Raw genomic sequence first — 18,619 nt, forward strand, 5'->3', positions numbered from 1 at the left:
TAAAGGGGAACAGACAGGAGAACACGCAACGTCGCTCTCTTTTTCCCTTGTTGTCTGGCAGGGCCCATTTGATAAATGACACGTGTCATTCTGTCAAGAGGAAAGGGTGGGTCAGTGATATATGGCTTAGCTGAAACGGAAATCGACTCTTTGGCATTGGTGAAGCTATTCTCCACCAGGATTCAGTCGGAAAATTAAATCTACAACATTTCAAAAGCTCAGTTAGGGCAACAGGACAACTTGTCCTTTATCCTTTTCTTTGCCCTTCACGTTACGAGATTAAAAGGGAAAACACACACTTATATATGTGGGTCATAGGCAGCGTGTAGGAGGGCTCCACCTTATGGACTGGGGGGACAATGAAAGATTTTATTTCTTACTACGTTACAAGATATCACTGCTTGAGCTGAATAATGCAAGCAGGGATGATGAAACTATATTACACGATGGGGGGATTTTTTATTTGTGAGCATACTACAAATAATTCAGGTAATGGTTTCTAACTATTTAGAGTAATACAATATTTGGAAGAGAATAACTTCTGGAAGAGAACGTAAATATTGTGTATATATATATATATATATATATATATATATATATATATATGCACACACTGAGAAATATATAAAAATTAACATGTTTGAAGTAATCGTCCTGCAGCTTGACATCTGCATAGTAAATTTTAAAAGAAAAAAAATTGTGTAAGACAGGCTGGAGCGTCTCCCTCCCCCTCTCTTTCATTAGCTCACTGGCAGGGTGGCACTTGTGAACCTCATTACCGAAAGAGGATTTATGAAGCTGAACCCAATGGCAGAGGAAAGGCATCTGTCAATAATTGTAGAGAGCTGTAGTCACAGCTTTGAAATCTCATTAAGTATGCACTTATCAGACATAAAGATCAAAAACATTACTCAACTCAGACAGAATCTTATGGAGGAACATTAATTAGCTACAGGCCTACAGTACAAAAAAAATAAAAATGAGAGACTTCCTCTCACACCTGCCCAACCCACAAACCCAAATCAACCAACGCTCGCCCTCCCCCCTCCCTCCCCGTAGACACAAAAAATAATTCTCAGCATCTGAGACTGATCAAGTACATGAAACAAGAGAGAGAGAGGGAAAAAAAACCCAGTTCAGACAGTCTTGGCGGTGAAAAGAGAAAAGGAAGGAGCTGTCACAATTGAGAAGGATGTCAGTACTGGCCCTGATTACAAGGGTCTATACAGTTCCCAGGCCTTTTTATCATCCCTGCCATCAAAAACAGACTCTGTGTCACAGATGGATGACTGATGGATGCCAGTCTTAAGCAGCGTCCGCCAGTCTTCCAGGGCGACCCTGCTGTGATCCTGCCCTCCAGCAACAGCCCTGACCCAGCAGGAAAGGAACTTTCTGGGCATTGAGCCCAGACCCAAAAAAGATACTAGATATAATAACGTACCACCATCTTGTTCCTGTAGCAAAAAAAAAAAAAAAAAAAAATGATAATAGGTTACTCTGGGATAATCTGTTCAGCTGCAGGAAGAACAGGATGTTTTCATAGACCAAACTGAAACATATGCATAAGGCTGAGCAGGATAAACCTTCTATACATGTCCCTGACAAGTCCATTCAAGGTGCCTGCCTGGAACTACACAATAGATTGTCAGCTCTTTTGAACAGTGAGCTCACCTTCTTTATCTTTGCAGTTGCCTTCGAGTCTTGTGTATACTGCTTATAGTATCTGTGGCACTACTTCTGCCTCCGGCTGCATAACATGCTCTGCATATAGAATAATTAATCTATTAAATATGTAGTTATTAGTATTTACTGAGCACTCTACACATGGGGAAGCAAATGACTTCTGGAAGGACGAGGAGTCATAGCCCTGCAGTCTGTTACTGTATAGAAAAAACATCTGAGCAGTGACAATGCAGAGAAATCTGTGGGGCTTTTCTGCAGAAAGTCCGAAGATGAAATTGCACTAATCCAGGGAAATTCGGAGACTCACACAAGGGTCCGATAGCTTACAAAGGGTAAAACAAAATAGTTTGCGTGAATTTTTTTTTTTTATCAAACATTGTTTCTATGATGCCAACATAGACTATATCTTTGTACAGACTAAAGGCACACTGAGACACCCTCATTGGCACTGATGGCACTACCAACCATGCCATTGGCTACCAGTTTCTTGTAGGCATCTGGTTTAATACGTAAAGTTCACAAACATAGTTGGATTCCTCTGACAACCATCCTGTTAGACTTCTGTACTTATTTTAGGATAATAAGATTGAAAGCTCTGCAGACAAGGGACCCGATATGCGTCCTTGCAAGAATTCTGTGGCGTATGCTGATGCTACAGTATATACACAAAACATGATGAAATCCACAAAAACTAAAAAAGCCTGTTCTAGTCCAAACTTGTGGTATAAACTTTAATGTGAAAAGAAAAAACACAAAAGGCTAAGAAAATGGCGTCAATTTCTTAGAGTTATGTCTGCGCCTATACAGTATACGCTTCTTTATGCAAATATAGTCTGGAACATAAGGACTGCAAATATGTTTTTTTCATGCGCCCATACGTATATCTCTAAAACAAAGCAACAGCCAATGCAGAAAGTGTCATGGACATCTGCTTCGATAGCAGGCTCCCAAATAAAGCAGCAAGTTAGGAAATAAAGGCAGCTGAGCAGCATTCTGTTGGCTGAAATGGTTAACAGCGCTGCTACTCTCAGCCTTGGAAGAGCCAATGAAGGCCTGATCTTATACAGGGCTAAAACCTGCAACTTCTGGTTATCTAGGTGATGTATTTAGACCTCCTTCTCTAGCCTTGTCTGCATATTTCTTAGTAATGGAAAACGCACGGCTAGAAAAGACTGGGGTGTATATAAAAGTGAAGACATCTCATAGCCCACCCACCATTGTGTAATGTCTAGAGTCTGTTTTTGGATAATATTTATCAGTAAAAATAAAGGTATATTCACACATGGGAGATTTGTTGCAGAAATTATTGTGACTGCTCCAATTTTCTGATTTGGGTCCTAAATAGGAAACACCAGGTGTATGGGGCAGATTTTCAGCCACAGAAATTTTGGCATCAAATCTGCGAGTGGGAACATAGACCACTCAAGGAGACCCTAAACTTGTAGTCTTATGCTCTCTCTTTTTATGTGAAGTTGAATCTAGTGTTCGCTGTTATCAGTCATTTCAGACTGGATGGAAGGCTGGAATATCATATATATGTTACTCTGTGTATATACATATATATATATATATATATATATATATATATATATATATATATGGACTCATGACTGATAAAGTACTTTTATCTGCAGTTCTAAAGTACTGAATGGCCATAAGTATACTTTACATTACAAACTTAACAGTTGAACTTTCTGTATATCAATCTAGATAGACGGAAAGTGGGTCCAATGAGCTGAGCCAAAATGTCACACGCTTGTACTCTTACAGCACTAATATTTTATGACCATAGATAGATAGATTAGATATACACAGTGCTTCATATCTATCTATCTATCTATCTATCTATCTGTCTGTCTGTCTGTCTGTCTGTCTGTCTGTCTGTCTGTCTGCCTGTCTGTCTGTTTTGGTAAACAGGAGTGTTGGGTCCATATATGCCAAATGATGTAGACCAGCTATCCCTGCATGGGTAAAAGCAACCCCAGCAAACTCCTTAACCATCTGCACTAAAATGGAAAAGGAAAGGAAAATCATCATTGGTTTTGCTAGCAGCCATAAAAGTTTCATGCCTCCTATTCAGGGTTGACAGATTCTTCCACGGAGTCATCTTTATAAGTAACATAGGTTTCCTTGGGCGCCTTCAAAATGCCAATCATCGGAGGCAGAACACAAATGTTACTGGCTCCAAAAAAATAACTAACGGCCCATTTTGCAATTCAAACCACATAGAAAATGCTTATTTGGAGAATTACAAGTGGGTGGTTTGCAGTATATTTTTCCATATGCTTTACAGCGCTATCTGTGCCGCGTGTAACGTTTATGTGATTAAAGCAATTACATCTTGGTGAATTAATTATAAAATATCTCCTCGTTCTGTAGATTCCTCAGCCATTACCAGAGACCAGGAACAAACAAATAAAATACAACTTTATCGACTGTTTTAATGGCAGACAACCGAGTGGAAGAAACCTCAAAAATTTGTAAAAATGTCACCTCTGCCATCACGGACAAAAACGAGATCCATAAAAGGACGTATTACCTGCCACATAGACACCCTCGACCGTTAACTGCTGTCATGCCTGTATAATTAATTAGGCCTGTCTCATTAAAAGAAATGGAAAAATGGGGGGAAAAATCGTATAAAAAATAAATATGTTCTTAAATAATGACCACGCTTTATTAATGACCATAGTTAATGGAGGGAAGAGTTATACATCTTTACTTATGCAAAATAAATTCATCCTGCTTCATTAATATTCATCTATATTCAAATACCATTTAAAATGGAATCGAGCATTTTGATAAGCCAACAGCTAATTGTATTCATATTGTAATTTACAAAGGAGAATACAAGTGTTAAGAGGCTGGTGCTAGATTACGTTGGTATTACCGGCGACCTGGACTACACAAATTCCAGGAGAGCTTTTTACATTTGATTCCCTTCTTGCCTTTTCAGGCGTAAAAGTATTATTATATATGCTTATTGGCATGTACTATTGACCTCGGGATCTTGATACAAACTCAAAAATGTGTCATTACCACGTCAAAAAGAGATATTCAAATGATGCTAATGATGTGTTATTTAAAAGCTTTGTGAAATGGCATCTGCAAAAGCAAATCCACGTATCGTCTTAATGTTCTGTTTTCAATAGAACGCTGGAAATTTCCAAACGTGTTGTGATTCGCAGGGACTTTTTTTTTTTTTTATTTCAGAATATCCACCAAATACAGTTCAACCTGTTCCCCTCTATTCCCAAACAGCTGCTGTAGGTGAAAAAAACCCCAGTCATAATTAATAACATGTGTCCTGACAGTATGAATTAATAATTTATAATTAAAGCACAAACAAGGAAACTTACATCATTCTTCAAGGCTTACACTTTGAGATATCTAGGCGATAGGACTGCAGGGTGTTATAGCAGCTTGTTTGGCCTGTTCACCGTGCATGGCAATATTAAACCGTGTATTAATTGTTTACTTAACAACATTGACTAATTCACTAATTATCTATTAAAAATCCTCTAAATGGGGATAGTTAAGCATCATTTACACAGCCAATTTACCATGCCTCCACGTGCTGTAAAAAACTAAAAAAAGTCACATTCATAACACGTGTTTCAAAAACAATAATGATCTTATCCGCACGTACAACGTTCCATTTGGCATTGCTGATTCCTGTAAATAAAGTCTTTGATATGGAAGATAGCTAAAACCCTTTAGTCTATATGCCAGTGAATTGTCTTATCCCTTATGCTGATAACAATAGGAAATGAATGGGACGTATGTGGCATTGCTACTAGTTAAGGAGATGTCACACAAAAAGTAAAGCAAAAAATGACCATTCTTTAGCGGTTCAATCTGATGATGAACAGACAAAAAAATGGGAAGTAGAATAAATGTATCAGATTATTTTTTGATGCATGCATCATGGGAGTTTATTCAGCTGCCACCACCACCATATCTCACGATGGGTCTTTATACTACAATGAGAGCTGCCTATATGGGTGCAGAGAAGATGGCCATTACTAGACAGAAGCCTAAAGGTCTCAGAAGGAGGACATCCTAGAACAATACCATGTATATACTCATCAGGAGCATAATAGTAATGTTATTATCAATCTGGGAGCAGTTTTATAAAATTGCAATAAGGAAGAGCATGCATTCAAGCAGATTGGTTGGGACGCTTCATCTGGAGTCTCCTTTTGGTATTCCAAGCCCTCATTCCGCAATGCAAGACTTCCATATTAATTACGACAACGATAAATTGCAACCTTTTGCAGCAGACCCTGTGTAGAAAAAGACGAAGCGCTACACCTTGGGAATTTTTAACAGCTCAAACTAGTGAAGAGGTATGGCCCAGGGTCAGGCAAAACTACAGCATCTATGCGCAGGTTAATTGTTGCAATGTCTATGGCATTTTAGTGAAACGTAGGCCGGGTGTTTGAGTCTACTTTCCCCTGTTTAATGCAAAAAGGTTAACAGTAAGCTAATTATGGGTGGCACTTTCCCGTAAAGCCAGCGAGGTCCTACTAACATAGCCTTTTGTGAAATAAAATAACACTAATATCACAGCTGAGATGGAACAAGCTATTCAAAATCTAGAAGGCGCCCACATCTGGGAAGTCGTCTGCCTGCAGTTACTTTTTATTCGGATTCCGAAAAAAAAACCAACAGCTCTATGGCCCACTGTAATCATGATGCCTATACTACCCAAGCCCTGGCTGAAGTGTATTTCTCATAATCGTATTGCAGTCACAATTCATTCTAATCACTGTACAAAACAATCTTTAGGAGAAAAAAAAAAGAGAATGCAGAGACTTGTGAGCCAATTTACAAAATAACTGCTGATACATCAGCTATTGACTCTTTCAGTCCTGCTCATGATAACGCTGTAGGCAAAACACAGAACAAATGACAACATCAACGACAGGCAATAAACTGAACTGGGAGCGAACACTGAAGTACTAATTGACAGCTGTCAAGCTAATGGGAGAGATGGCAGCTGATTCTCAAAACGTCTCTTTTTTTTTTTTTTCTATTCTGTCTCTGGATATCACTGGAATCTTCCAGTCAAGCTCACAATTTGCCCCCCTCCATTCTTTTTTTTCCCCTAAATTCCCTCTCTTTTTGTATTGTTCCTTTTTTCTTTGCAATGGACAGCCATAGCTAATCATTTTGTCAGCTTGCTACTAAAGAAGAATCTCTGTCCCAATGAACAAATGTATGGCAGATAATATGCTGCAGGGGGGGTAACTGTAACTGAATTTATACCAGGAAATATTTAGCGATTTCAATGCAAGGCCTGTGAAAGAGTAGATTACAAAATGGCCATCAGGGCACGACCATGCACCATTCTGAGCCTTGGTTTTATGGTGACTAAATCTTGGAAAACCATAAATAGACGTGCCGAAATATGCTGTGTGAATGTGAAGTGGTAAAAGTATTAACTAGTAGATGTCTATAATTGTAAGACTTAAGGTGTGAAATGAATTGATACGAGTCTTAATCGATAGATAGGTGAATTATAAGAATAATGGAATATTGGGAATGTACCAAAATCACAGCAGGTGTGGCCTGTGGTGCCTGCTATTAGAAAATATTGCTAGGGGAGTAAAAGAGAGAGAAACCAGGCTATGATGGCTATATATAGGGTAAAGGAAAGTAACTGATGCTCCAGGGAGGCCCGCTTCATCTGTAGGAATTACATACAGAGACCACGGACTTACTGCTTAAACTGCATCTATACATGGATACACACATATATAGCGCTGAATCCTCTACTGTATGCACAATTGGACGATATTATTAAGTATTGAACAGGATCCTCTGGTACATCTTGGGTTAAGAGTATGAACTCTACAGCTATCAGTTCAGGTCTGCCAGGTTGGGGCTACTCGCAGCTCCTGGTGCTGTTCTCCTCCCCGCAGACCATTAAAAAGGCCTAATCCCTATGAAATGATTATCCAGGTACCAAAATCCATTTGTCACCTGCAGCAGCAAATTGAGTTAATGCACAAGTAAAGGCAAGCAGGACTGTGTAATATCAACTTGATTACATCAAACTAGCTGCAAACCTAATTCTCCTCGATGACACTGCGTGGAGCTTGTCATTTCCAATCATTAAAGCTGTCAGGAATCCATCAGGTTTACAGCTAATTAGGTGAACACTAATGAAGCTGGCAAAACAACTTTTCTTTTTTTACGGCTGAGCGGACCTTTCAGTTTGGGAAAAGAAGAACAAGAAGAAAAAAAAATCTTTTTTCTTCAAGTATTCTCAAGGTTGCTGGGTGAATGGGTTGAAGAGTTACCAACCAGGGTTGTCCAGTTCTCAGTGCAAAAGCAATTTGTCATCACTCTCTGCAAGACACAAAAGGACCCATGGACCTTCTAGCGTGGCCATGGAGAAAGCGGAGATACTCTGCATGATGAAGAACTTCCACATTATCATTGTTACTACTATGAGCCATCAGGTCTGTATCGACTCTTGGCAACCATCTGCGTTTCTGCAGAATGCCCTCGTCTTCTGCTCGGATCTCTGATATGCACATAAGTCTAAACCTATTTCCTATCATATTCCAATCAACAGTATAGTTCACTCCCCCCTCCCCTTTTTATTTCCTGCTTAAATAAGCAACAATCTGGCCATTCCCAGCCACGTCCATTAAACAGAGACACTACCAGTCTATGAGATCCGTACAGCACTCCCTGGCAGCCTGTGATTGACCATTAGGCTATTGATGAATGTGCTTGTCAGAAGAGAGACAATTAAATCAAATATGAAACAAAGTCGTTTTGACGGGTCATTTTGATAGAGTAAAACCATTCTCCCGTCTCTTATTAATTGTGCAGTGGAGGTTTTATTTTTTATTCCTCTTAACTAACCTGCTATTTAATTGAATAAAAAAATGTAAATTTTATTTTTAGTGATAAATCTGTGTATAGCGTCACCCATGCAAAAGTAAACTCATAGCAGGGTGACCAGGGCACTACTTCTAGCCAAATATAACACAGTATTATAATTGCAGCAGTATAACAGACCAACGCTGCCAAGACAACGTCACCAATCCCATCATGCCGTACACATTTCTGTTACCCTAATGCTATATACAAAGTAAAGATACAATTTCTCAGTAATTAATAGATCTTGTAATATTAGAAGTGCATTTACGGACAACATTATGGACACCATATTACAGCAAACTCCTCCTTCGTATAAAACTGCCATACGCTGAAGTATAATGACCAATCAATTGGTTTCTGTACCGACCGCAGAAGATAATATCCCTCTCATGCCCTGAGACAAGACGCTGGGCTCAGAAGTTATTTATCGCTGCCTGAAACAGGGGTTCAATGAAAATAACTTTATTATCCCATAAAAAGTACGGTATTTCTACAATCGCCAAATAATTAGCAATTTCTCACATGCACACAGTTATACTTATATCTAGTTTTATACCTGCAGATATATACGAATATGCACATTAATTCCACTACATTTGCGTGACGTCTGTGCATGTGTATGCAAATAGTTAATTTGCATATGTAGATAAATACGGTAGCATTCAACCCTTAGGGCAGCAGAATATATTTCGTTATCACCAAAAAGTTTGGTGCCATCTGTGTTCTATCTATCATCTATCTATCTATCTATCTATCTATCTATCTATCTATCTATCTATCTCCTATCTATCTTCATGTATATGTGTGAATATAAATAGATATAGAGGTACACACAAACACATATATGTATATTGTTTATGCACGTTATATTATGCATGGGCATTTTACATTCAGCATCACGGCAGCTGCCATGAAATCTTTCTATAACCCCTGATCTAACACTACAATACAGTAGAATAGAATAAATACAGCAATCTCCATTTACACTATAAGGATAAAAATCATAACATGAGATAATCTGACAGAGAGCAAGGCCCAGGCTAAATGAGAGACAGTTGGTGCAATCTGCAACCCAGTCAGTATTACAGTGAAGTCTACACAATGCCACAGATGTGGAAGGTCACCGTCTGTAACCACATGGATCCTGTAACAAGCTCACGGTGCGGAACCTGGCAGGAAGTTGACATGGCACCAGTGACGTCACAGTGCCTGGTGTTACCATGGCAAGTGATTTATTGAAGTTTATTGGCAATGAATAGATCAAAGGCGAGCCAGATGACAGGCAATCAATCAGTCGTCACATGAAGGATGGCAAGAGTCCATAAAATGAAATCCTTTCCTACTACTCCACATGTCCTAACTGAACATTATTGCAAAATAATGTTTGGCTCTGTTCCCCCCTCATACCTTATCCACCCCTCCTTCACCTCACCCCCTATAGCCTCAGACAGAGATTGCTAAATCCTAATAAGATTTGACATAGGCAACAAGGGCTCGACGTTAATAACAGACATCTCTGGAGTGCCAAGTCAGGGGGGCAATACCTTTCAGGCTGGGTCAAAGCCGGACCTTTCTTTTGGGTCTTTAGTTCAGTTTGAAAAACACAAAAGCGAACATAGTCCATAGAGCACGATATGTACCATCATAAATCATTCTATTTGCCCCGTGTAGCCAGGAGAACAATGTCGCACCCCTCCTACAACCTCGGGTGAACTTTCCCTGCCCCCTTGTTACCCCACTAACCTTAAATCCTTCCCATCGCAAGCACCTCCTCTAAACAAACATGCCCTGACCCCTAGGAAACAATTTCCTTTCCAGAGACTGATTCACAAAATGAATCAAATGAGTGATAAAAGTGAAAAGGGAGAAAGACTGATACTCTGTACAATCTCCAGGAGGGGGGTGGGTGGGAAAAAGGGGAGTGGGTACAAAGTAACCCCTTGTTCCCTTAACTTTCACAGTTACAGCATGTAACGCAGACTCCCCCGGAAGACCCTAATAGTTAGAAAGCCTTCTTTCATGTTACAATGGTGGCAGAGGAAGAAAATAAATAAATAAACAGGACATGCGTCAGTCATTCCATGCAGGATCAGTGTAGGGTGGTGGCGGTGGGGTACAGAGGGTTAATGGTGGGTAATTAGAAACAATGTAGCAATGTGCATACAATAAAAGACTTACCTGCAGCTCTCCTGGGCGCTTGCTGCTTTCTCCTCGGCATGCTGCTGACTAGGGCGCCTGCCTGGGCTCTGTTGGCTCTGGGGAGGAGGCAGGAAGAGTTCTTGGGGCCCCACAAATCCTCCTGTGATGGGATCCACTTCTTGAAGGTTGCATGCACCGACACCACAGCCCCGGCTGCCTGTACAGCGCAAGTTTGCAAGAAAACAACAGAGAAAATAGATATAAAAATAGAATCTGTGCAGGGACTGTGGCCCCCAGGCTGCAGCGGAGTAAGGGTGGGGGGCACATTCAGGGCATGGGGGGCACTGGAGGCTTCCAGTCTGATCCTCAGTCCGTGGCTCCAGTCTCTGCAACAGGCACAGGCTGATAGAGGGAGAGCTGAGCGCGTCACTCAAACTAGTGTGAGAGGGGAAAGCTCCTCTCTGAGAGACATCAGCACCCACAGGGGCTGTCACTTTAACTCCTTCCTGGGGGGAGCAGCGCTGCTGTCACATACACACAGTATGCAGTGAATGGCATTTAACCATGTGTGTGCAGAAACACACACTGTCTAGAGTGTTACAGGGAGTGTGCAGCTAATAGGAGGCTGTCACTTAACTCTTGCTGACACTGCTGTCCCTCCACACAATGATTATACACAGTGCTCATGCACTGCCATACAACGTGCATGCTCGGACAAGCTTTCTGAGATATTGGGAGCCTGTTGTTATGGGATTTACAGAGAGGGACATATATAATGTCATTTTGAGTACATTTGTATTACTTGATATTTAACCATGTGTCCACCTAACAGTGTGCAGGTATTGAGTGTTACAAGCAGAAAGCGGTTATATTGGGATTGTTACTAAGATCATTGCGCAAAGAAAATGACTATACAATGATATAAATATATAGAGAGAAAAATTCACATACATTGCAACCCAGACAGGAAGTTAACCATATGTACAACACATGCATGGGCATATAGGGCGGACAGTACTTTCTGGGTTGCATGCAGTTATCGGGCAGCTGCGACTTTATCTCCAGATGCATGCACATGGCCTTTATTGAAAGTGCATGCTCTTCTGACAAGATACCTTGTATTCAGGTGGAAGCACTCTACATGTATCTACGGTCACACAGACAGCATGATTCCATTTAACTATGTGTGTACCGAAAAGCATGTCTGCTACCTATTTAATAGAAGGCTGTCACTTTAACCGAGTCACCAAGACAACTGTCCATTTACACAATAACTGGAGCTGTACAGCCTGCCAGTCAGAGTGCACGCTCTCCTGACAAGAATGTCTCACATGCACAGTGTAGCTGTCAGATTAACTGTTTCTACCCCATATTGTAAACAGCCGATCCCGCATAGACAGATGAACTGGTTGCTGTCACCTTAACTGTTATCTGTTCTGTTACAAAGAGGCAGTGTCTGACAAAGTATATACACACACACACATCCGGCTCTGTCTCATTAACTCCTTAGATGCCAGCGTGACACAGAAACATGCTTTATGCAAGCAAGCATACAAGCTATAGACTGACAAAACTCTTCTTATTCCTCTCCAGAGCCCTGCTGACATGCATGTCCAAAGCCTGCAGATAAGACACTTCCTAACAGTTCTGTGCTGCCCCCTTTAATCATGGGAAAAGCTAGAGCCAGACCTCAGTATTGTACAGACACCAAGACAAGGGTCACAGGAAAGTCACTTATTAACAGATTATGGGTACACTAATAGACAAACTGCCCACCTATACTGGCAAGAATCTGGGTGACGCATTCTCTCAGTATACAGGTAGTGTTCCCCTTTATAGTCCTAGTAAATAGAGCTAAACTCTCACTAGATAGCAGTTCTCATTCTGCATGGAGCAACAACAGCAGAAGGTCCAATTTATTCAATGATATATAAATAGGTTCTGGGTTTTTCTATGTCACAGCTCCCAGCACCCTCCCCTGTACTCTGCCTGACTCCAAGCAGTGTAAAGTCACAACATCCTATGAGAGTTGCAGCAGTTTCCCATAACAGACACGCCTTACCTTCTTTCCCCATTTTTTTTTTTTTACATGGAGTTAAGTTCAGGCCACTTGCAGAACACAGCACGTTGCTAAAGGCCTTGTCCTAAACTATGTGTGATTGCCAAGACCCCAGACCACATGCAGACTCTTCATCCCCCTGCTATACTACATCACACTGACCCCTGAATACCCTCACTTTGTGGGTCTGCACATTCCAGCAGGCATAAAGCATGCATCAGCTATCAGCGGAGATTTACAAAGACAGTAAAATAAAGAGCTAATAGGACACCTTGTATGTAAGGACGGTAACACTGCATCTAGCAAACTTTTTCTTTGTAAGGTCCTAACAATAACAGGAAGAATGCGGGTCTCCTGGTGCTACAATTTTTAATGTGGAAAAATAAGAAGACAAAACAATGTGGGGGGGGAAATGAATGTACTTACAAAAAATGTGCTATTGTTCTCAGGCCAAGCGACCGGTGAGGTTTCTCCACGTACACAGATCAACGCATGATTGACAGCAAGCACCTTCCTGTTTCCCAGTGCAATCCCAAAATGGCTCAATGAGAGGGATTTGGAGTTTCAAGGGAAGCCCTACAAGTTTCTTTCTGGTGTGCATCAAGAATGTTCAGCAAGAAACAAGCTTATATTCTCTGTTCTTTTTTTGTTTTGTTTTTATGTCTTTTCTATTATAGTGTGTGTCTGGTATTACTTGTAATCACAGACAGCCTTGTCCAGCATCTGGAACATCAGATCACTTTTGTTTATGAGCCGAATCTTGCAACGCCCTTTCTTTTCTCAGAGCGGATTACTTTGATGTCCAGAATGAGATGACACTCTTATGTGGGAGCTGTGGATTACTTGAATCCAAGTTCACGAGAAGGGAACCCCAGGCAGAAGTACAGACGATCGATGCGCAGTGAGCTCGATTACGCATTCCTGGCTGGAATCCTGTTAACATCAGAGAGGGATGGACTCTTTCCTAACACTGTCTCAATGTTTTTCTGAGCTTGGATTGCAAGCTATTGCCAAACACCTTCTTGGCTGCCAATTGCAATTTTTTCCCCCCTTTGTGTGGCTAATAGATATTTCATGACAGCAACAGCAAATCACAGGCTTCACTCCAAGTCCCATGCGCCTTGTGCACTCTCTCCAGATCTCCAGCAGATACCAGTAGCTCTGTGCCCTTTACTTTCAGTTTACAGGGAAGAGAGACGAGGGAAGAAAAAAAAAGAGAGAGGATGAGCTTACAAGATCAAAAAATCTCCTACTGCCCCCATCCTTCAGGACCTGGGATATTTCCAAATGCCTCCTCTCTCTGCAGATGTTTCTTCTTCACATGCTGCATTCACAAGCAGAACAAGAAGACTGGTTTCCCCTCCAACTTGCAGAAATGCTGCTGTTCTCAGGACTTTGAAGTTCTTCTTTTTTTTTTCAGATATTCTCTTGATCTTCTTTACAGATGCCAAAAATAATATTGCAGTTTTTTTTTCCTGAAATGCACTGGAAAATGGGGGATTTGAAAGCAAAAACAAAAAAATAGCAGTCACACAAGAGGATGGTGAGTTGGTAAGATGATGCTGCTGAATGCCAAGGGTCTGGGGTGCTGGTATTGAGGGGTGATCAGAGGAGCCAGGGTGTGATCTGCAGAGAGGTAAATGCTTTCCACATCCAGTGTGTTGTCTGTCAGGATTAGGTGATTTTCAAGGAATCGGGATTTTTGCAGCCTAACCTCCTTCTTGCCTCCCTCCCTCTCTCTCTCTCTGTTCTATCTGCTGGTTTGGCATTGCATAGTCTTAGATCCGCCCTAACATCTGTCCGTCTAACCATTGGCTCATCCATCAGTGTCACACTGCTGCACTCTGAAAGCACAACACATCACACACACACAGGCTGCCATTCAATGTGGGACCCTGCACAGCCACACAGCTCAGCCAAGGGGGCTCTCTCTGCCTGCACACTGCTGCTGCTGCCTCTGCTTGCATGCTGCCAGCTAACCTGGATTTACTCCTATTAACTTCCTATTCCCCGATACAGACAGGATATATCTAACCCTACACTCCCACCCCCATAATCCAAAGAAAAGCAATTGCTACATTTCATGGTAGAATCACTACATTTTATTTTCCTGTGAAACACAATGCCCAGTCTTGCAAAAGCATTAGATTGTATGGATAAAGCTGCCTATGTATATGTATTATTAGTGCATTTAGGAATTGGACGTAATTATTCTGTTATAAGTCGCCATTTCATCGCCCCTTTGTCTCAGTTTTTAGTATAAAGACAAGCAGACGTCTATGGATTTTTAGAATAATCAATGACGTCAGAATAGTTTAGAATAAAAGTAATAATACTAAGAAAGTAAGAGCAGGAGCAGCCAAATCCATTGACAATCAGGTTTCCAGCTTGTAGCGTTATAGCATATTCAGCTTCTCCTTTACACCTGAACATTAGGAGAGAGCACGTCTTAAAGTTTTACAACTTATTTTAAGCCTGTTATTTTTCTCTATTGTGTAAAACCCTTTATAATCCACCTATGCGTGTTCATATTGATATACTTGCTATATTACTTTCTATATATTTTACATATCACCTGTAATTTTATTTTTCTCCCATATCGTATTATATCATTGACTTTTCAATATGTACCACACATATAGGTCCTATAAAGCCCTATCTTCTTATAGACCATAGCGACTATAGCTTAAGTAAATAAATAGCGTTTTATGATGATGATGATGATAATAAGGAACATATGTGCATGTAGTGGAGGGGGTGGGAAGGGTGGCTAGTATTGATTGGATTAATAATCATCCATTTTTTTGGATGATCTTTTTTATTTTAGAGGTGGGAAGGTCAGCACCTGCATTAGACACACAGGACCCTTTACTGCTGTAGAATGTTACATTACCCTAAGTATTGTAAAGGAAAATCAATAAGCATCCACTTCTGCTTTAATCTGCTGCCTAATCTACAAGAACCTGGACACCCCCCTGATTTACAGGGATCTCACAAGCCTCTAACCTGCGTGCCCTCATTCAGGCTTTAAAGCCTAATATGTCAAGAGTTGGGTGGTAAGAGTCATTGAAGATAATTATTCTCTATAAAAAAGTACATTTATTTCATTATGTCTCATTTTTTACTAGCTAAATATTTTGCTGATGAATAGAAACATGTCATATCCGCTTTATTTTATTTTTTTGTATTCGGCCAACAGAATCCTTCTTTCCAGGGTTATGTGTATGGTTACATTCCTATATTCCCAATATTATACAAGGAAAGCTCTGTCCCATCTCGATTCTCTCTTAATCTGTTGGAGAACATGCATGTTGCGAACATCTTAAGTTGCATGGATAAAACTTGTGCTGCTTTAGACAGACAGCACCAAATCATTTGTGTATTGTAGTGTTTAATGTAATATGTAATGTAAATGGAAGAATTGGCAAGATGTTATATTTATTTTATTTTCTAGATGGGTAGAAAGATAAATATGTAATAGAAAGAGAGAGACAGACACATTACAATGTCTAGCTGAGATCTTATTAAAAAAAAAAAAAAAAGTTATGAAATTAAATAGAATTTCTTCCTCAAGTGCAAACAATACCAAATAAATAGTTCATTGTTTCAGTCTGGCGACATTATAGATAAAAAACATTCCTTATAAATCAACTAATTTTTATGAGAGTAGAATCGAAACGCAAGACAATACTGCAGCTTGATATATATACATACAAATATACACAAGCATAAATATATATATGTGTGTATTTGTGTGTATACATATTAACACGTACATTACATATATATAATATAGCTATTAGCCACGACTACGCACGACAAATTTCAATATATTAAATAGTGGATAGTAAATTTCACTCCAAGTCCTGCAGAGAGTGGCTCACCAAATAATTAGGAAGATGACGTGGACCGGGACAGTGGCAGAATGTTTGATGGGGCAGGGAGGAAATAACTGTAGAAAGATAACTAGTAACTCACACACTGGAGACATTACTGTTACAGGACCTTACTGGGTGCTTGTGCACTCGCTCACCTTGTCTGGGTATCACTTGCTTTACATTAAAGGGAATCCATGGACTCTTTCTTTTCTTGCAGATACTAAATATAATTGTTGCAGGTGTTGTAGAATATGATGACAATATAGAATCAGTATTATCATTAATATTACTCATCCTTCCTTGCCTTTGCTCTTATATAAATGACTGATCTTGGTAAACACCTCCCCACCTTTAAATATCACTGTGCGAATAATACCAAGAAGAATAAGAGTCTATAAGATCAGAACATGCAGATAATTTCTAGCTTTTCACGTGTTCTGCATTGTGCTCAGTCCAGTGATATGGGGAGAAGTAGAACTTCTTCACCACTCTTTTCTATCAGCTAAAAGCACTGTCTGTAGGTAGTTCAAATATGATATTATCTCTGTCGTACTAAGGCACATATAATATTTCATAAACGCTCTTATATGCAATAATAATGTAGCCAAACTAGATCAACTATAGGAAGAGGTCTTCAGCCAGGAATTTAATCAGCGTAGAATATAGAAAGAGTAGGGGCGGAAGTTCTTATTAATGTCTCTCTGAGCAAAGTTTCCATCACTATTAGAAAAAAAAACCTGAAAAAATAAATAAATGAGGATCTGCTGTTATTCCTCACTGCAGAGCCTCAGCTTCATAGCTATAGAATATATCACTTCCCTTCCCCTATATTCCCCCTGATGCTAGAAATCAAACACAGAATAAGATTGATATACCCCATATATATGCATGGTAAAGAGTAAGGAATGTTGTGTATGTGGATGAACACACAATAGATATGATAGGTAGATAGATAGATAGATGATAGATAGATAGATAGATAGATAGATAGATAGATAGATAGATAGATAGATAGGTGAATAAACATGAGATTGATAGAGAGAATAGATAGATGATAGATAGATAGATAGATAGATAGATAGATAGATAGATAGATAGATAGATAAATATATAGATAGATAGATACCTGTAGATAGATAGATAGATAGATAGATAAATATATAGATAGATAGATACCTGTAGATAGATAGATAGATAGATAGATAGATAGATAGATAGATATTGCCTTATGACAATACACAGATAAATATATTAAGTGGTAGATTGAGATACAATATAGGAATATCAACATAATATGACATATCTGAGCAATGCTACCCACCCTGCTCTTATTTGAAGTTGCTGACAATACCGAAAACGTATATTCAGAGATGTAAATTTACATTTTTTACCCAGTACAGTAGTTGCATTGACCTCTTCCGTAGTGCTGTATACAGAATAAATGTGTCTATTTTGTGTTGCTTGCATATTCCATAGCACTGTATACAGATTGTAGTCTTGGACATTGCCTTTGCATATATATGAGTTAAATAAGCTGCACTGTAATGCCATGTAAATGTAACACTCAAGACTAAACCGTGCCAGGAGAAGCAGCAGAAAACAACATCCGGTCATTAGTGGCCTCTTTATTGAGCCTCCTGTAATTGTAATTTGGCTATATTGAGACGCAGCCCATGTTAAGAGTCTACAAACTTCCCTCTGCCTGATTTATAGATACCTTGACACTGAGTAGGAGGAACATGCTATATAGAAGGTCTTCATATAAAAGCCTATGTGGCCTGTCATTCATGCAGAAATTATTTCTGATAAAAGATCCTTAACCGACCTGATTGACCTCACAATGATCAATTATTATAGCAAAATGCTCCTGACACCTAGAAATAATTTAAAATAATTTTTGGCACATGTCAAGGACACATGCAAAAACGTCATCCTCAATATTCCGAGGCATGTGTAGAAC

General features: G+C 39.7%; 1 protein-coding gene across 1 annotated transcript in view; it reads right to left on the reverse strand.

Annotated features, from left to right (window-relative positions):
* Positions 1 to 14,827, reverse strand: part of TSHZ3 (teashirt zinc finger homeobox 3) — a 71,938-nt gene extending 57,111 nt beyond the window's left edge. The window contains exons 1-2 of the mRNA XM_075282071.1: positions 13,208 to 14,827; positions 10,762 to 10,939 (exon numbers count right to left, since the gene is read on the reverse strand). Of these exons, the coding sequence (XP_075138172.1) occupies positions 10,762 to 10,801 (40 nt within the window). The 5' untranslated portion in view covers positions 10,802 to 10,939; positions 13,208 to 14,827. The remainder of the gene's footprint in view (positions 1 to 10,761; positions 10,940 to 13,207) is intronic.
* Between the last annotated feature and the right edge of the window lie 3,792 nt (positions 14,828 to 18,619).

The sequence above is a fragment of the Leptodactylus fuscus genome, chromosome 7 (assembly GCF_031893055.1).
Source record: "Leptodactylus fuscus isolate aLepFus1 chromosome 7, aLepFus1.hap2, whole genome shotgun sequence".
Taxonomy (NCBI): Eukaryota; Metazoa; Chordata; class Amphibia; order Anura; family Leptodactylidae; genus Leptodactylus; species Leptodactylus fuscus.